At 46.8% G+C, this 20,610-nt stretch overlaps 1 protein-coding gene across 9 annotated transcripts in view; it reads left to right on the top strand.

Annotated features, from left to right (window-relative positions):
- Positions 1-20,610, top strand: part of DLGAP1 (DLG associated protein 1) — a 770,938-nt gene that overhangs the window by 697,703 nt on the left and 52,625 nt on the right. For 8 of the 9 annotated variants that reach the window (XM_043443644.1, XM_043443645.1, XM_043443646.1 and 5 more), the window contains one exon: positions 19,558-19,931. In XM_043443644.1, the coding sequence (XP_043299579.1) occupies positions 19,558-19,931 (374 nt within the window). The remainder of the gene's footprint in view (positions 1-19,557; positions 19,932-20,610) is intronic. The other variant, XM_043443649.1, reaches the window with a different exon arrangement.

Below are 20,610 nucleotides of genomic sequence, written 5' to 3'. Positions count from 1 at the left end.
GGATGGAGGAGCCTGGAGGGCTACAGTCCACTGGGTTGAAAAAGAGTCGGACACGACTGAGCGACTATCACTTTTCCTGTGTCTGAGACGTTAGTGCCACACCAAATCCTCTTTTATGATATCAACTATATCATTGGGACTTCCCTGGTGGTCCAGTGGGTTAGACTCCCTGTTCTTTAATGCAGGGGTGCCGAGTTCAATCCCTGGTCAGGGAACTAGATTGTGCTTGCTGCAACTAAGACCTGGTGCCCCCAAATAAATGAAAAAAAAAAAACCTACATCGTCTGTCTTGTGACACTGTGAGGTCATGGATGCCATCACCCTAACTCAATGGATAAGGAAATAGGGTGAGAGCTGAGTCATCTGAAGTCCCTCCAGTAACTGGCAAGTCAGGATTGAACCAGCTCTGGTCACCTTTAAGGCACCACTGGAGGAAGCTGCGCCACCACAGCTGAGCACATCTCTGAAATAGAGATGACCTGGTTTGGTGATCTCTTGTGTTATCGCATTTGCCAAACAAAATCATTTAAGCCAACATTCGAGTCGAGCAGGAGACAAAGACCTACTTTATCACTAATTTCTCTCTGCTCTCATCCCAAAAGCATCAGCACAGGACCGGAATAAGCAGAGCGTGACAAGTGCTACAGGAAAGATAGGGCGGCGCTCACGGAACGCAAAGGAAGTGAATCCTGAAGCATGAAGTTTCCCAAGCCAGGAAGGAGGCTTAGCATCTGTAAAGTCACTGCCTAAGTGCCAGGCCAAACAGATCAATTAGTAAATCAATAAAAGGTTTAAGAGTAAAATTAAGAGTGACTCAGATGTTAAAGGCATTCATTTTCTCCAATCACAGAAAGTCTAGAGGCAGGGCAGCCAATGAATATAAAAAACCGGCTTCTTGTCATCTTCTGTCTTCTGGAGTCGAGGCTCCTTGTGGTCCCCAGATGGCAGCCACAGTTCAAGGTGTCTCTCACTGATGACAATGTCCAGCGGAAGAAAAGGGATGTCCCTGACTTGTGTCACTGTAAAAAAAAAAAAAGGGGAGGCTAACTTTCAACAAAGCACTTGCAAGAGAATTTTCTTCTCATCCTTTATCTTGCAGAACGGTGAAGATTGAGCCTTCACATCTAGGGAGGGGTCTACCTCCCTGAAAAGTCATGCATGCCCAAAGTTGTTAGTTGTGAAAATGTCGGGAGAGGCTAAAATTATACACTGCGTGCGTACGAGCTTCAGTCAAGTCCGACTCTTTGCGACTCATGGTCTGCAGCCTGCCAGGTTCCTCTGTCAATGGAAATATTCCATGCCCTCCTCCAGGGGATCTTACCCACCCAGAGATCAAACCCAGGTCTCTTTCGTCTCCTGCACTGGCAGATGGGTTCTTTACAACAATCGCCAGCTAGAAAGCCTGATAGACACTGCAGTCGGGTGGAAGAGGGATTATATGCCAGTGTTTGGCTGTCTCACAGGTACATGTTCCTTACGTTTAAAATATCAGTAAAAAAATAAAAAATAAATAAATAAAAAAGAAAAAGAAAAAAAATCAGTAAAATAACAATGTTAAGAGGTTTTCATTATTTTTTTTAATGTGGCAATTGTATGAAATTTCCTTCAAAAACAAATGGTTTAAAAAATGACAAAATGGACAAAACCATATATAGTAAAACTATTTAATCAGGCCTCAGCAGTAAAGAAATATTAGTGTACCTAATTTTTATTCTGACATTTGTACTTTTTTGTGATTATAGTAGTAATGCATGTTCACTGTTTTTTTTTTTTTTTTAATTGGAAAATTCCGAGAAGCCCAAAGAATAAAGTAAAAATCATCCACAGACCACCACTTGGTTATCACGACTCAGTGCCGAGTGTGTTTATCTAGAGTTGCAGTCGAAAGTGACTTCAAATTTTCTGCCAAATGAAGGCAAGCTACTGCCAGTCCGTTTAGAGGGGGGAAAGCAACAAATAAATATACAGGTTGAGTTACAGGGTGAAACATGGCACATAACATGGGCAGAGGGGAAGAATTGTCATTGTTTTCTTTCTTTTTTTCCCTAAACGGGTGTCTCTGGTTTGTTGACTTTCTGTTTTACAGAGCAGGTCTAACCCCGCCAGCTCTGTAACTGAGGAAAGAACACAAGTATATCCTTGAAAGCCAGGTCTGCGGGGTAGCTCTGGTTGGGAGGAACGGGGAACCAGGTACGGGAACCGAGGCCAAGTCTCAACCTGGTGAGTTACAGCCTTGGTTTACAGCCATGGTCCTCAGAGTTACATCAGGCCAGGGCACCGGGGCCTCAGCTCTACAAAAGCCACTAGAGTGCTCACATTGGCATGTTCAGAAAGGCTTTGTCTGTCTGTCCTCTTCGAAGCAGCCCCTGCAAGGGGGCAGGGTGAGCAAGAGTTTAATTTTGCATTTCCACTTTTTTAATATATATTTGGCTACATTGGGTCTCAATCCTGGTTTGTGGGATCTAGTTCTTTGACCAAGGGTCAAACCCAGGCCCCCTGCATTGGGAGCACAGTCTTAGCCACTGGGTCACCAGGAAAGCCCCTGCACTTTCAATTCTTAAAAGGAAATCTGAACATCTCTGCATCTAACAGCAAACAACAGCAAGGCTGCTTTTAGAAATGCTGGAACCTGCCTGGGCAGGAATCTGTTATGAATGCTGTTGGCTTTTGTTTTTTTTAAGCCCTCTTTTTCTTTATTTTTATGACTCTCTTTCAGGCACACTTGTTAGTGGCACTACTGGTTTCTGGGTAAATGGTTTGCTTGCTGCATGCTGTTAAAAATCTACTGAAAGACAAACAGTATCCTTCCACCAGAGAGCCGTATGACTTTGGGAAAGTTACTTAACCTCTCTGGTCCTCAGAAAGTTCAAGGCAGAGGTTCAGAGTGGCAGCTTGGAAGAGATCTTAGAGATCACGGAGCTCTGCTCCTCCTTACGATCTGGGACTCAGAGAGGGTGAGTGACCAGCCAAAAGTCTGACAGCTTCCCCAGTGTTTTATTAACATTTTGATTTTTAAAAGGAGTCCAGTGAATTTAGAAATTAATTGGGTTGTGTTTCAAGAGCAAATGAACAAGAGACTTCAGTATCAAAGAATGAAAACTAAGGCCTTGAGAAATAGGTATGATACTTTATAATAACTATCCAAATGGGTTTGTAGGAAAGAAATGTGAACTAAGACGTGACACATTCTATGCACAATATTTACCCCCCTCCAAATATTTATGGGATACCCCCTTGGAACTTAAAATCCAGTAAAGAACTGAAGATTTAAAAAAAAAAAAAAAAGGAACTGAAGATAATCATGATGTAGTAAGTGCTCTGTCAGATAAAAAGTGAGGTGTTCTCATGAGAACTAAGAGAGGGCATTTAGGAGGACTTCTGGAAGCCTTCCTGGAAGAGGTGACATCCCAGCTGGTACATGAAGGAGAAAGAGAGCAGAAAGTTCCTGCAGGGAAATTCCATCTGCAGAGGCCAGGGAGCTCAGTGGCTCAAACATCTAAAGGTAAAAGCTGTCAAGAGGATATGAAGTTCTGAGACCTTAAAGATGAGAAACTAAGTAATTCAGAATCTCCAAAGCCCTGGACGCTGGTCTTTATCCCGAGGGCAGAACTGTCAGCTGGATCCGTTCAGAATCTCCCACTGCTGTTCAGAGAATGTACAACAGTTTGGAGGCGAGGACCAGACAGACTCAGTGAGACTGATTAGAAAAAATATTTCTCAAGCTCTTTGGACAAACAAGTTACATTTTACGTGCTAAGCCAGGATGTACCCAGACCTGGGGACACACACTGAAACAAGCGTCACAAAACTGAACTGACTGCCTTTGTTTGATGGACTCTTTTCTAATCCACTCCTTTTTTTTTTTTTCCTTTTTTTAATGGTGAAACTATGGGACCCACCTCAATTGACTCATGACCCATTAATAAGTCACACCTGGTAGTCTGAGGCACCTGGAGGTAGGAATTTTGGCTGTCATCCTCCAGAGAGGAGATAACAGGATCCAGGAAAGCAGAAAGGAGGATTGTAGGAGGTGGAAAGATTCCAGAAGGATTTAAGAGAGAGGAGGGTTAGGGCCTAAAGGAATTAAGAGGTTGTGGCTTGAACTCATATGAAAACTAGTCTTTGGCTAAGATGGGGTATGTTAACTTGAAGAATCTACCTGGAGGGTAAAGATACTGGGTGTTTGGGGGAAAAAAAATCCCATTTTGTTTGGTCAGTACAAGTGTAGCCCTTCATTTGAGGTCTACCTAAAGAAAATCATTTGAGGTCTATCTGAAGAAAAACTAAAGATTAAATTATGTAACTCCAGAAAATGGTCAAGTTTTACTAAAAGAGGGAGCAGAATGGTGGCACTGAAATGGAAGAAATCATTCCTGGGGAGGCTCTGCAGCGAGCCTCAAAATCCTACTTAGAAAGAACAGGCAAGCTCACATCCCCAGGAAATAACCCAGATCAAAGTCTCACCTGGTTCTTTGCTGTGGCTGCCACCAGCTTTTCTAAGACTGAGAAGAGGGTAAGTATAGCCTTTGACTTTTCACATAGCAAACCGTTGGCAGGAGCTAACTGCTTTACAAAGTTGGCACCACTTTTAGAACCCCTGATCGCTAGTTCAGGAAGGGAGCAGGCGTTGCTTATGCACTTCTTGTAAAAAATGAAAATCCATTAACTTTATTCTTCACGCACGCTCTCCGACAGCATCAGGTCAAAGGGGCTTTTTTCCCTTCCTCTTTTGAGAGCTTTCCAGAGTCCCAATCTGGCTCCTTCTAAATCTTTTCTTTTACAAAACAATAGGGAGGAGTGGTAGCCTGTGGCTAGTTGAAGATTTTGAACAATAGGTGTTTCTGAGCCGGGTTTATTGAAATGGTCCTGTCGGTGTCCTGGGGGGGATTGTAAATGAGATGTCGACAGGAGCTCTTTTGTGTGGACTGCATTCGGCCTCAAAGAGAGGAATTTCCTTTCTGTGCTAGTATTTAAAGTAGATTTGTTGCTGCTTTCCCTGGAACTTTTTATCCAACTGCCGGAGCTAACAGCACTGGATGAGTCACTCAGTGTGGCTGAGACTTCCTCCCCTCCCTGGCAGGGCTCTGACTCTCAGGCATTTACATTTAGAAAGGACGGCTCCTAAGAAGATTGCTCGGATTTTCATCAGCTTGAGCCGCTTTTTCAGATCGTTACGGTGACCTGAGCCGGCAGCCATCCTGACCCCCCAGGAGCCGGCAGCCACGCCAGGCTGTTTTTCTTACTCCCTGGAAGACTTCTGGCTGTTTTGTTCCCTTTCTTTTTTAAAATCCAGGGAGGGAGAGACAAACGTCTCCTCCGTCTTAGGCCTTTCCCTCCCCCTTTTTTGTAAATGACAGGCAATTTCAGTTTACTGTAATTACTTCGGGCTGAGGTTGGACTAACCCCACCCTTAGAAGATAAGGTAACCGTTTTATTACCTCTCAGCCAGGTGCCTGGGGGTGACAAGGCTGCCTTTTATCTGGAGACATGACAAGGTTATCAGCAACTGAAAGGGGCTGAACCTTTGAGCAGTGGCCATTAAGATGCTTTCCCTTCACTGGGATCAATTTCCTAACTCATTATTGGTAGTTAATTTTGATCCAAAGACCAGCGCTGGTGGTTTCCTCCAGTGTTTCCGCATTCCTACACTTCAGCCGTGTACAGATGTATGGTGTAAATTGCAACTGCCAGCCAATCCTGTAACAGAAGCTTGACTTTCTAACCACGGCCCCAAAGGTACAACCCACAGAATAGTTTAAAGTTCTCCTTTGGTAGCTTTGCAGTGGGCATAGTTGCTTTTTTTCAAAGAATTGATTAATAAAACCCTTCCCCTATGACAGTAGAAATCCAAAAGAATCAAACTCTATCACCTTTACTAGCCAAGGTTACATCAGGAGGCAGTTCAGGGCTTCTTTTACTTTTTTAAAATTAAAAACAAAAACTTCTTATTTCGTAGTGGAGGATGGCCAATTAACAAAGTGTTGTGATAGTTTCAGGTGAAGAGTGAACAGACTGCTATACATGTACATGGATCCTTGTTTTAGATTATTTTAAGAATTCATGCTTGATGTATTTCTGTTTGCAGTTCACTGACACACATTGGTTTATTCTTAAATCAAGCTTGTTTTTACATGGATTCTCTGGGTTATCTCTTGGATGGGAAATGTGGGATTAAAAACTTCTGTTTTGAAAATGATTTTCCAACTGTGTCCTGGGTAGAGCCTTAGTGAATGAGGAATGCTCTTCTAGGCAAGTGTCCTGAGCTGTGCTGTGCTATGCCTAGTCGTTCAGTTGTGTCGACTCCTGAGTTGCATCAAGAGAGTGCTGCACCCAGCCTGGACTTAGCTCAGAACCACCCTCCTGTCAGGACACATGAGGGTGGGTCGAGGAGAAGAATGTTACTTTTATCTCTTTTGCCCTGAAGTCAGATCACAGCTGAGGGTAGGGGGTGAGAATGGGGAAGAGAATGATGGAAGGAATGACTCAAAACACACACAGAACACACACAACCTTGCAGATATGAAGTGTTTTTATCTCCAAGGACACATCAGACTACTGCATTCTGTAATTTATGAAGATAACATTCCACACTGTAGAAAGATGCCAGTTAAAAGCCACTATTAGTACCCCTTCCCAAGTGGCGCTAGTGGTAAAGAACCCACCCGCCAATGCAGGAGGCAAAAGATAGGGGTTCGATTCCTCGGTCGGGAAGATCCCCTGAAGGAGGGAATGGCAACCCACTCCAGTATTCTTGCCTGGAGAATCTCATGGACAAATAAGCCCCGCAGGTACAGTCCATGGGGTCATAAAGAGTGGGACAGGACTGAAACGACTTAGCATCTATTACCATTATTTAAAAAAAAAAAAAAAAGTTTCTAAGGACAGCATGTGAAAACACACACAGTGACAAACCAACAAACGTCCACAACTCCACACGGTCAAGGACGGAGAGAAGTTGTTAAAAGTATTATTGAATTTGATTCCTCTTTTCCTTTAAACCTTTTCTTAGAAACCTTGCCCGCCCACCAGGGCAAGCCCACCACCGCCCAGTCAGTACCCATCCACCACCCTCCTCCTGGGCTGGGCTGGGACAGAGTTCTAGCCAGGACCAGACAAGCCTGGGAGAAGGAGGCTCTGATGCCCGAGGCACCTGAAGCTGTGGCCACCATCCTTCAGTGACTCTGCAACCCCGTGGGCGATAGCCCGCCAGGCTTCTCTGTTAATGGAATTCTCCATTTCCTTCTCCAGGGGATCTTTCTGACCCAGGGATCAAACCTGAGTTTCCTGTGTCTCGTGCGTTGACAGGTGGATTCTTTACTACTGAGCCACTAGAAGCCTCCAGAGGTTCTGAAAACCAGAGACCAAAACCTGACCTGGCAGCTACTTGCAGCGTGACCATTTCACCTCTTCCAGCAGACAGACACCTTAGCGTCCACATGCTCCCGGGGTGTGTCACGCATATCAGTTTTCTACAATCCAAGAAGTTACAAGTCCCTAGCACGTTTGACTGAGTCAGAAAAGGGCTTTTGGACACTGTTCTCATGAGGGTTCAACGGAGACTCTTAAGGACCCAAGTATAGGATGGCTCTTTAACAGAAGAGAAAGAAGGCTTAGATGGGAAGAACCCAGGTTCCAATCAGACCCCAAGGTGGAGAATGTGTGTATCCCCACCATGTTTCCCCTTTAGTAATCCTAAGTTTGTTTTCGATATCTGTAAGTCTGTTTCTGTTTTGTAAACAAGTTCATTTGTGTCATTTTTTAAAAAACTAGATGCCACAGGGAACTCTCTGGCAGTTCAGTGGTTAAGACTGTACTTTCAATGCAGATGAGCCCAGGTTCCATCCCTGGTCAGGAAACTAAGATCCCACAAGCTGCATGGCATGGCCAAAAAAAGAAATTAGATTCCACATATAAGCTATATATCATGTGATATTCTCTTTCCCTGACTTACTTCACTTACTATGATAATATCTAGGACCATCCATGTTGCTGCAAATGGCATTATTTTGTTCTTTTTCATGGCTGAGTAATAGCCCATTGTGTGTGTGTATATATATATATATATATATAAAATATACATAAACCACATCTTCTTATCTAGTCTTTCTGTCAGTGGCATTTAGGTTGCTTCCATATCTTTGCTGTTTTAAATAGTGCTGCAAGGAATAATGGGGTACATGAATCTTTTTTATTTCTTAATGGCTTTCCCCAGATATATGGCCAGGAGTGATTGCAGGATCAAATGGCAGTTCTGTTTTTAGTTTTTTAAGGAACTGTTCTCCATAGTGGCTGTACCAGTTTGCATTCCCACCAACAGTGTGGGAGGGTTCCTTGGATATTATTCAATGGTGGCAATGACCAAAACCCCACTGAAGAGTGGAAATGGAAATTCAGTCTGTAAATGGCCCTTTACGCCCCCACTGTAAAGGCTGATGGTGTTTGCTGTGTGGTGTGGATGGACAGAGACCGGTGGGGGGTTGGGAGGTTGGGGCCTGGCCAAATTCTCTGGACCTGTGTCCTCATCTGTCAGTGACACAGCTGGTTAATGAGGTGTCGTTTGAAGGCTGATCCTGTCATCTGGGAGTCAGTAAGGGGCCGCTGGCGTTCTGTCTGGGCCCAGTGAGCTGGTAGATGGTATTCCACAATTTAACCCACAGAGTCTTTCCTGGTTTTCCTTTGAGAAGGGAGGTTCCAGGGAGGAAGGAGGAAAGGAGCCGGATGAATAATTAGCTGCCTCACTGCACAGACCAGGCCCTCACATGCCCCGCTCTGCAGACACAAGTAATCATTCCTCCTCATCGTACTCCAGCCCGCAAGAAGGCGAGCTGGAGGCAGCTTCTTGCTCCTTTGCTTCCTCATACATCCTGCCTGTCTTGCCAGGTTTGTCTGGAGCAGAAGCTTCTGCTCCAGGCCGAGCCCTTCCACCAGACGCTGTGTCCACAGGGCAGCAGCATCACGAGTTCTGCCTTCTCTCCGGAGTCCAGAGGGTTGACCAGTGAGCAGAGGTTCCTGATCAATTCAGCCACACGTTTCACTCAGCCTGACAGACACTCCTGGCCTCACTTGGTTTGGACACAGGTCACTGACTCTGCATGGCCAGCTCACTGTTTCAAGGGAGACCAGTGGGCAGTGTGCGCCCGAGATCCGACTCCCAGCTGGTGCCCATCAGTCACTCTCTCCAGGGGGGGTTGGCATCCCTGAGGTCTGCTGTATGGCCCAGACACAGCCCCATGGAAGAGTCCTGCTGGGCTGTGTTTGTATGGTGGGTGTCTTTTGCTTTTCAGGTCCCATGGTGCATGTGACACTAGTTCTCATGAAATGAGACCAGGAATAATGAGGGGCCAAAGAATAAACTGTGGTGTTGGAGAAGACTCTTGAGAGCCCCTTGGACCGCAAGGAGATCAAACCAGTCAATCCTAAAGGAAATCAACCCTGAATGTTCATTGATGCTGAAGCTCCAATACTTTGGCCACCTGATGCGAAGAGCCGATTCATTGGAAAAGACCCTGATGCTGGGAAAGACTGAGGGCAGGAGGAGATGGTTGGATGGCATCACAGACTCAACGGACATAAGTTTGAGCAGATTCCGGGAGATAGTGAAGGACAGGGAAAGCCGGCGTGCTGCAGTCCATGGGGTCGCAGAGTCAGACAGGACTTAGGGACTGAACAACAACAAAGCGTAAAAGTGGAAGGAGCTGAGGAGGAAGGGCAGCTGCCTGGGGCAAGGGCAGTGAGCACTTGGCACCTCCCACAGCCAGCTACTTGTGCCCCAGGGTAAAACCCAACAGAGAGGGTGGAGGAAGTTCAGAAGATAATCCACAGGACTCATTGCTTCCAGCTGACAGAGGTGGGCCATTCACAGTCCATGTCAAAAGTCGGCCAGTCACAGCTGGACTTGGCCAGCACTCAACCAAGGCCAAAGAGAAACGGGTATGGGTGACAGGAGGTTGTGTCACAACATCCAAGGTCACAGACTGGCTTTGCTGAGTATTCATTTTTCTTTCTACCCTGGTGACCTTGCTTTCCTGATTATTAGTCCCTTTTTCTTCTCCAGGAAGTCCCTTCTCATCCCTGTTCCTTCCTTCAGGTAACAAGTATTTACCACCATTCCACTATGTGCCATGCATGATCCAAGTACTGCAGTCGTCATGAACACAACGGACAACAATGCCTGACCTTGTGATCCTTACATCCTTAACTAATTACTCTGTCTCAGTCTGGGGACAGGGGGGAAATTCAGCTAACAGAGAATATAGGCAAATGTTGCTGAGAAGTGACATCTCACAAGAAAGGAAAGCTGGCTGATGAGAAGCTTAATAGAAAAATGTCCTTCCCCACTCCTGACACCATCCTCACCACAGGCTTCCCAGGCTTGTCTTACAAGACTCAAGTCTGCTGGAGCCTGAGGAAATAGGGGACCAGCTGCCCAAACAGGAAACTTTACTTCATTCTGTATCCCTGACCTTGAGCCCCAAACCTTCCCCTCTTGTCAACAGTCCATTCAACCCAGGAAGACTTGCTGACCTGGCAGGGACAAATTTCGAAAACTGCACAAAATGTTACAGACATTAAAAAAGAAAAAAAAAAATCCCTAGGCCCTAGAGGAAGTGGTATATCTGATTCAGTGGTTAGAAATCACTTCATAAAGTCATGGAACAAATGGAAGTCTAATCCTAACAGATGACACTGCCGGGGCAGTTACTTGTGTGCATGGATGACTCAGTAGCACCTGTTGGAGAAGCTGGGAAAATGAGCCGTGAAATCCTGAAGGCATTCCCTGCTAGAAGCAACGGCCCCACCTGGCAAATTAGTAAACCGGGCGTTCTCAACATCCTGCCTGGAACCTTTGTGCCCAGTTCTATGAAGGCTGTGACTCACCTGAGTTACCGGTCAAATGATTCTTACTCAGAGCTCTGTTTTTAACCTTTAATATTAAATGATCGAGGCAACCGCTAGCCAAATGTCCATGTACTTTCAAGATGTTCCTTTGAAATGATTGATTTTAGGCAACAACTGGTTTTACAAAGGGCAACCCTCAATTTCTCTAGGGTTTAACAGGTTGCCAAGCTTCATTAAAGGTCCACATTAGAGGCTTTTGACCTCAGTCCCTGGACCTGGGCCTTCTAAAATGACTTTCCTCCAAACATCATTTAACTTCCTTTAATTTACTTAATTAATGGAATTTTCTGAAGGGAACAGTTACTTTGATCTGAACCTCTTTCTTAGTTTCCGGTTAACATTTCCAGAGCAAGACAAGAGTGGGGTGAGGGGTGGGAGCTACCAGCAGCTCACAACTGCAGTTCTTCCTCCAAATCAGAGACCTGGGAGGGCGGGAGGAGCCTGAGAGGAAGAAGGCTGGTCGAAAATCCTGCCCTTGGCATTTTCATGGGTGTTTGCCCCACACACAGATAAAAGGGTTGGGGGTGGGGGGTGACAATGTGCTGCAAAGCAAGTTCTCTGGAAGCTGGGCCTGCATCTTGGAAATCTTCAGTCATCCTTGCAAATCAACAAACCGGAACCCAGCGATGGGAATTAGAAATGCTTCTACCCTGAAAGTCTCCTGCAAACTAAAGACAAATTCAGACAGAAATGGAAAATGCAAGTCCCACCCAACAGGAATCCTCAGTTTCCCGGCTATTCATCCTCACAGCCATCCACCTAACCACAAGGCCACAGCAGTTTTTGCTTTGCAACTTGCCAAGGAAGCAAACACTGCTGCTCAGGTGCTGGTTGGGGGGGAAAGAACAGCAACCTCAACCCACAGGTCTTACCTTTCAGTAAGGGGAAAAATTTTGTTGAGGTGATAAGTTAAAAAGCAAGACATTCTGAGTCGTGACTTCTACTCTGCGTTTTTTGGGAAGAGCAAAGCAGCCCGCTGTTGTTTAGCCCAGTAGTCGCTGGGCTAATCTTTTGGGGACCCCATGGACTGCAGTTCGCCAGGCTCTTCTGTCCCTGGGCTTTTCCAGGCAAGAATACTGGAGTGGGTTTGCCATATCTTTCGCCAGGGGTATCTTTCCGATCCAGGGATCGAGCCCGCGTCTCCTGCATTGGCAGGAGGATTCTTTTACCACTGAGCCACCCGGGAGGTCCGTCCCCTTTCCCAGCGTGGCTTACCTGGGAGCCCAGACTCGGAGTTCAAGGTACATCAATGATGTTCCGAGCTTTGGTCACCAGGGGGCGCGCGCGAGCAGAGCTGCCCGGAGCGATACTTCTGTTTTCTCAGACTTTGAGTTGGGAGGCGGGGGAAGGGCAAGGGGCGGAGGGAAGGGTGGGGGTGGCGAGGGAGATGCAGCTGGTTTTCAAAAAAAAATCCTTTTGTTCTCTGTAATCTTGCCGCTTGCCAGTTTAGAAGGCCAAGGTTGCCACGTTACCTGTTGCCAGGGTCCTGCGAGTGCCTGGAGAAAATGTGGGCGACAGAGGTAGCGCGCACAGTCCTCGGGCTCGGTGGCTCTGCAGCCCTTTGCCCCGGCTGGGCGCTGACATTTGGAAAGCAGCTGCTGCGATCGCCGAGCAGTTTGGTTGTAGTTGTAACAGAGGAGTGGCTGCGTCTTACATCATTTCCAGGCATGAAGTGCCCGGGGCTTTTTTTTTTAATAACTAATTTTCGGATCCCTGCCTCCTTGGAGTTTGGGACAGTACATGCACTGTGCACGACAGCCTCACCTCAGGAAGCCCAAGTTTTGTAGCAGCTTGTAAAAACAACTTGGGTGCCTCTTTAAAAAAAAAAAAAAAGCTGTGACTCTGAAACAAACCTTTCCATTCTTCCTTCTGAAAACAATGTTGCGTTTGATTAGCCGCGGAGGCTCGCTAGAAGTCGGCTTTCCCCGGTGGAGCCCGGCTGCTATCGGTTGAATAGATCTAGAAGCCAGACAAGCTGGGGCTTGGGGCATTTGTCTGGCATTAGGAAGTGTCTGGAACACTGGTAACTACCAACTGGCCAGTCCTATGACTACAAGAGTTATGACACCGCCCCGCCCTCTGTCCACATCCCTCTCCGCCCTCCTCCACCGCACACAAGCCTGCTTCTCTCTACTTAACAAGGAGGAAAAGTTTAACTCCTTTCTGTGGTTTACGTGGAGGGTGGCTCTGGTGGAAATCGGTCTCCTGGCCACAGCCCTTGAGCCAAAACTAACCAGGACAGAGGCCAGCAGAAGCCCTGCCCCCCACCCCAGGAGCCCTGCGCCCCGTCCCCCGCAGCCCTCTGATCACCGCCTCCTCACCGTGGGGCCGGTGAGACCGCTGACCACCACACTCTGGGTGGCCTGGAAACGTTAAGCTGTAAATATTTTGAAACAAGGGAGCGCTTTTTCCATGTGTATTTTGTTTTCGTGCAGTTTCTCTCCTTTTGCAGCGTTTTAAGGTCGCACCTGGGCACCCCTTGCTGACCACTCCAAATGTAGTCATCCTCCAGACCTTAGACCCAGACAACTGAGTTAGAAGCAGTTTCCTGGAGATCCTCTTGGAGAGCATTGTCTTCTACTGGACACGGTATTTCAGGGAAGGTTTACTAGGCGGATGAACACAGGTGGTTTGGCTGAACAGAAGAGATGGGATTTGAGGCCCTGTGAGTGGCATGATTCAGCAAAGTTAGTTACCTGCCCTGAGCCTCAGTCTTACTATCAAACAAATGGGTTCAGTGAGATCCGTATTCCTGGGTCATGAGACCATGTCTATTGAATTTCTTTTTTAATGGGAATGAAGAAATAGCATTTAGGTCCCTTTATGTATTTTTTAATATTTATTTGGCTGCTCCAGGTCTTTGTTGCTGCAGGAGGCATCTTCGCCCTTCGTTGTCTCATGGGATCTTTGGTTGTGGTATGTGAAGGCTTAGTTTCGACATGTAGGATCTAGTTCCCTGATGAAGAATCGAACCCCGGGCCCCCTGCATTGGGGGTACAAAATCTTAACCACCGGACTACCAGGGGAAAAGTGTGAAAGTGAAAAAAGTGTTAGCTGTTCAGTCCTGTCCAACTCTTTGGGACTCCATGGACAGCAGCCTGCCAGGCTTCTCTGTCCATGGGATCCTCCGGGCAAGAATACTGGGAGTGGGTTGACATTTCTTTCTCCAAGGGATCTTCCCAACCCAGGAATCAAATCCAGGTTTCCTGCATTGGCAGGCAGATTCTTTACCATCTGAGCCACCAGGGAAGCCAGACAAAAGAAAGCAGCCATAACGATTAAATCTACAGCATCATTTCTTTTTCAAGTTCCACTGGAATAGAAGGGCCACATGCATTTTTTTAATCAATCTTTTTGAGAATGTTCCTCTTAAACAAATGAAGTGTTTCCCTTACTGCATGTAAGCCCCTCACTTTCTGTTTCTATCTTGATGAGATTTATTAAGTTCCCCATCCTTGGGCCTCACTCTACTACACCCCCCCGCGGAGCTCAGACCTCTGTGGATTCTTTTTTTTGGACAGAAGGCTTTATTTTCTTATTTGTTCTGGGCTGCACTGGATCTTCGTTGCCACATATGGACTTTCTCTAACTTTGGGGAGTGTCGGCTACTCTTTGTTGGGGCGCTCAGGCTTCTCATTGCAGTGGCTTCTCGTGTTGGCAAGCACAGGCTCTAGGGCGTGTAGGCTCAGTAGTTGTGGCGCATGGGCTTAGTTGCCCACAGCATGTGGAATCCTCCAGAACAGGGATGAAACCCGTGTCCCCTGGATTGGCAAGCAGATTCTTAACCACCGAACCACCAGGGATGCCCCCCTCAGTGGATTCTAAATCATTCGTGGTGCTGAATCGTGAAAGTAGAATTTATAAGAAGGGAAAAAAAAGAAAACAAGAGAGAAGAGAGTGTTTAGTTTGCAAAATGAAGAAAGAGTGATGCTGGGGAAAATTGGGGGATGTACTTGTCTGAGTTTTGTCCTCAAAGTACAGTCTGAGAGATCTGAATTTCTTTTAACTTCCTATTTGATGACCGACAGGTGGTACTTCTTTGACTCCAATAACCCTGGCAGAATCATGCCAGGCTCTACACACCAGTAAAAATCTCATAGTAAAACCCCTGGAAGAACAGCTATGACAAACTTAGCATATTAAAAAGCAGAGACATCATTTTGCTAACAAAGGTCCATATTGTCAAAGCTATGGTTTTTCCAGTAGCATATACAGATGTGAGAGTTGGACCATAAAGAAAGCCAAGTGCTAAAGAATTTATGCTTTTGAATTGAGGTGCTGGAGAAGACTCTTGAGAGTCCCTTGGACTGCAAGGAAATCAAACCAGTCAATCCTAAAGGAAATCAACCCTGAATATTCATTGGAAGGACTGAGGCTGAAGCTGAAGCTCCAATACTATGGCCACCTCATGCGAAGAGTTGACTCATTGAAAAAGACCCTGATGCTGGGAAAGATTGAGGGCAGAAGGGGTGACAGAGGATGAGGTGACTGAATGGCATCACTGATTCAATGGACATGAGTTTGAGCACACTCTGGGAGATGGTGAAGGACAAGGAAGCCTGGTGTGCTGCAGTGCGTGGGGTCATAAAGAGTCGAGGGACTGAACAATGATGACAACACAGAAGCCCCTGGGATGCGACCCCATGGTGGACGGTTCCCTGTTTCAGAGGGAGCCAGTCACAAATTTTTACGTCCTTTGGGCACTGGGGCTTGACCAACTTGTTGGGGAAGCAATGTCCCAGGGTTTCTTTCTGTCCAGTCTGAGCCTAGTAGATGTCTGATATCCCTGCCCTGAGAGTCCCTGTTGATCCAAGCCTCCAGTTCAGTCCAGTTCAGTTCAGTCGCTCAGTTGTGTCCGACTCTTTGCGACCCCATGGACTGCAGCACACCAGACTTCCATGTGCATAACCAACTCCCAGAGCTTACTCAAACTCATGTCCACCGAGTTGATATCATCCAACCGTCTCATCCTCTTTCATCCCCCTTCTCCTCCTGCCTTCAATCTTTCCCAGCATCAGGGTCTTTTCCAGTGAGTCAGTTCTTCACATCAGGTGGCCAAAGTTCTGGAGTTTCAGCTTCAGCATCAGTCCTTCCAATGAATATTCAGGACTGATTTCCTTTAGGATGGACTGGTTTGATCTCCTTGCAGTCTAAGGGACTCTCAAGAGTTTTCTCCAACACCACAGTTCAAAAGCACAATTCTTCGGCACTCAGCTTTCTTTATAGTCCAATTCTCACATCCATACATGACTACTGGAAAAACATAGCTTTGACTAGACGGACCTTTGTTGGTAAAGTCATGTCTCTGCTTTTTAATACACTGTCTAGGTTGGTCATAGCTTTTCTTCCAAGGAGAAAGCGTCTTTTAATTTCATGGCTGCAGTCACCATCTGCAGTGATTTTGGAGCCCAAAAAAATAAAGTCTGTCACTGTTTCCACTGTTTCCCCATCTACTTGCCATGAAGTGATGGGACCAAATGCCATGATCTTAGTTTTCTGAATGTTGAGTTTTAAGCCAACTTTTTCACTCTCTTTCACTTTCATCAAGAGGCTCTTTAGTTCTTCTTCACTTTCTGCCATAAGGGTGGTGTCATCTGCATATCTGAGGTTATTGCTATTTTTCCAAGCAATCTTGATTCCAGTTTGTACTTCATCCAGCTTGGCATTTCTCATGATGTACTCTGCATATAAGTTAAATAAGCAGGGTGACAATATACAGCTTCGATGTACTCCTTTTTCCCAATTTGGAACCAGTCTGTTGTTCCATGTCCAGTTCTGTCTCTTCTTGACCTGCATACAGATTTCTCAGGAGGCAGGTCAGGTGGTCAGCCTCCAGAATCATTGACATGATTCCTATTAACATGGAAGAGATGATGATAAGGGTCACTAGATGGCGCCAAGTTGCATTTGGCCCTATGGGGCCTGTAGCCAACCCCATCATCACTCTAGGAATAATGTGACACTCCCCACCCCCCAAATCACAGGTATCACATTGTGGGAGGATTTTTACTGTAAATCACAGCAAATGATATGATACTGTATTTGGCTGCATTATCCTGTTTTGATTATCCATGCTCAAAGGAAACTGGGGATAGGTGACATGCAATCAAAAGATTATTCAGAATATCAGGCATCTGATGTTGGAAGGTGGAATTTCATTTTGTTGGTGTATCAGTGGGCAGAATGTGTGGAGAACCCATTTTGAACAAAATAATGAGTTCACACTGTAGAAGTCCCAAGATGATCTAGTTTCTTAGATCAGATGGTGACTCAGGCAGTAAAAAATCTACCTGCAATGTGGGAGACACCGGTTCGATCCCCGGGTCTGAAAGATCCCCTGGAGAAGGAAATGGCAACCCACCCCAGTATTCTTGCCTGGAGAATCCCATGAACAGAGGAACCTGGCAAGTTAATAGTCCACAGGGTCACAAAGAGTCAGACACAACTGAGTGAGTAACACACACGCCCTAATGATGGCCACTCCCTGTCCCACCCACTGTGGTCCGCAAATGAGTAAGTGACACTGAGCATTGTCCCCTCCAAACTTCCTGCGAGTCAGAAGGTAGCTCCCTTGTGGTTACAGTGCAGGAAACTCAGTCGAGTGAGGGGAGCCATCAACCATGCACCTGTCTGCATCCCTTGGTTTCTCTGTGCTCGTGGGGAACCTGAGCCCAGCCTAGCCCTGCTCCAGCTCTGCCTCCACTGGCTACCGTGAGCCTCTGCTGGCCCTGTTATCTCTCAGGCATCTTAGCTAAAAACTGCGGAGGATGGAGTGCAGACTGCTGAGCTGTGTTCAAATGTAAAGATGTGTGAGTCACGCAGAGCTGGGATGGAAGGTTTTCCCGGGGAAGCCTCTGCCAGCCCCAGGTAACTAAGCAGCGGCCACATGTCTATTATTCTCATTGCCCCCGCTCTCAGAGCACACGTGATACCGAAATGTTTCATCTGTGCTTTCCTCTTCCTTCAACTCTTAGACAACCCTTAGGAAGTAGTCAAGTATCTCTGTCCCTGTCTTTTATGGGCTAGGAAATTACGCCAAATCTCAGGGCAGCAGAACAGCAGGACAGAGAAAATCAATCTTCCTGTTCACTGTTCATCACAGGACACTTTTTTTTTAGTGACCTCAAGAGACACCCTGAATATTGAAGCAAGTATTTCATTCAACTAGATGGCCCAAGTGGCAGCTAGAACCGGGGTAACTAGCTGGCATTTGCTGTGAGTGTTAACGACAGTCCCAAAGGGAGAGGATGGGGGTCGGGCTGGGAATGAGGTGGGGGAGAAAGTGACAGAAACACAATGGTCTGAACCACTTTTTAAGGGGTCTGTGGAAAGCTGTTTAAGGACTCGTTCTTTACCGAGGGGCTAGTTCCCACTTCGAAACTTCCTTCATTTCTGTGTTTTCCTCCATCGTGTTCCATACAGGCAAAGCTGAAAATAGTGTATCCAGCTTCCTCAAGACCAAGGGGTCACCCTCAGATGCTTGCAGGGAAGGACTGGTGGCTGCAGAGACTCAGGCCCCGTGCTGGTCACATCCCCTGAAGGACTGCGCTTCAGGGAGTGGGCTCCTATGGGCTGCCTGAGGGCTGACCTCCCACTAAGTGAAAGTGAAGTTTAAGTCGCTCAGTCTTGTCTGACTCTTTGCAACCCCAGGTACTGTAGCCTACGGGCTCCTCCGTCCATGGAATTGTCCAGGCAAGACTACTACAGTGGGTTGCCATTTCCTTCTCCAGGGAATCTTCCTGACCCAGGGATCGAACCCTGGTCTCCTGCATCGCAGGCAGACACTTTACCATCCAAGCCACTAGGGAAGCCTGATCTCCTGCTAGCGGGTGCATTTTTACAATATTTTACATATTTTCTAATAGGAGATGGATGTGCAGCGTCATCCTCTCAGAAACAACACCTCAACTCAGAACAAGAGTTTATATAGTGAGCACATACCCAGAAAAGGGAAGGAAGGAAAGGAGGAGGGAGGGAGGGAGGGAAGACAAAGGAAAAGAAAGGCAGGAAGAAAGGGAGGAGGAACTGAGTGCAGTTGAACACAAGTTGCAGGAGGTTATGACAGTGTGCTCAGCTCACCCCCTCCCCAGCCCTCTCTCCTTTCCCGTCCAAACCCCCCTCCACCAGCACTTTGCCCTGTTCTCAGGGTTAGAACACACAGGTTTACAACCTCTTTGCTTTCTTCTTTTTTCCAATGTTCTTTTTTTTTCCCAATGTTCTTTATGAACCACCAGAATCTTCATGAGCTACTTTGTTCAGCGTTAGCTGTGGTTAATATTTTCCCGAGAAGGCAGACTGCCCCTGGCCTCATCCGTGTTACTCATTATTTCTCAGGGTTCCCTGTTGCCTGGGAAGATTTCTACAGATGGCCAGTCCTGTCTGTTTTATGTCGGTTCATATTAATCTCTGTTTCAGAAACTTCCATCTCAGAGATCGGTGTTTTTCAGTCTCTTTCTCCTTCAGTCTTGCGGGGGGTGTCACCTTGGAGGAGGCCCACATCTGCCCCCTAAGCAGGGACCTTAGTCTATCGACAGACCTGCTTTCACGTTCAATGTCTTGATGTGTTTCGTGGGCCCTGATATCCAGTGGGTGTCAGTTACAGTATCAGCAGTTAAAACCCATGCAGAAATCAGTGTCTTTGTTTTCGCTGTCTTCCAGTGTCATCTTGCATTACAACATATAAGAAGACACCACCTCCAGTCCCACCCAGAACTACCACGAAACCTTTCATTTCTATCACAGCCCAGAGTAGCACAGAGTCAGCCCAGGACGCCTACATGGACGGACAGGGCCAGCGAGGGGATATTATCAGCCAGTCTGGACTGAGCAACTCCACGGAGAGCCTGGACAGTATGAAGGCTCTGACAGCCGCCATCGAGGCCGCCAATGCCCAGATCCATGGCCCTGCGAGTCAACACATGGGCAACAACGCCGCCACCATCACCACCACCACCGCCATGGCCACCGTCACTGCAGAAGACAGGAAGAAGGACCACTTCAAGAAAAACCGATGCCTGTCCATTGGGATCCAGGTAACAGCCTCCCTTCCTTAAAAAAAATTAATTAGTTATATTTTGGGGAGCTTCCCTGGTGGCTCAGCTGGTAAAGAATCTGCCTGCAATGCGGGAGACTTGGGTTCGATCCCTGGGTTGGGAAGATCCCCTGGGGAAGGGAACAGCTATCCACTCCAGTATTCTGGCCTGGAGAACTCCATGGACTGTAATAGTCCATGGGGTTGCAAAGAGTTGGGCATGACTGAACGAGCTATTTTTGGCTGCTCTGGTCTTTGTTGCTGCGCACAGGCTTTCTCTAGTTGCAGTGAGCAGGGACTACTCTCCATTTGCCGTGTGAGGGCTTCTCATTGCGGTAGCTTCTCTTGTTGGGAAGCACGGGCTCAGTTGTGGTGTACGGGCTTAGTTGTTCCATAGCATGTGGAATCTTCCTGGACCAGGGATCCAACCCATGTTCCCTGCATTGGCAGGCAGATTCTTAACCACTGGACCACAAGGGAAGTCCCAACAACTTCACTTTCTGTCCTTTGAAATAGGAACCCAAAATCAAGAAATGTAAACTTTTTGTTTTCCCAGAAGATTTGCTCTCTTGCCATTTTGGATGATGTAGCTATTGTAGAACCAGACTCTCAAATTATTGGCTCTGGACTCCCCTAAGTTAAATGTAATTTTAGGGAGTTCCCTGGTGGTCCAGTGGTTA

This window comes from Cervus canadensis, chromosome 23 (assembly GCF_019320065.1).
Source record: "Cervus canadensis isolate Bull #8, Minnesota chromosome 23, ASM1932006v1, whole genome shotgun sequence".
Taxonomy (NCBI): Eukaryota; Metazoa; Chordata; class Mammalia; order Artiodactyla; family Cervidae; genus Cervus; species Cervus canadensis.
Note: the sequence above shows the minus strand (reverse complement) of the source record. Positions and strands in the feature narration are given on the sequence as shown.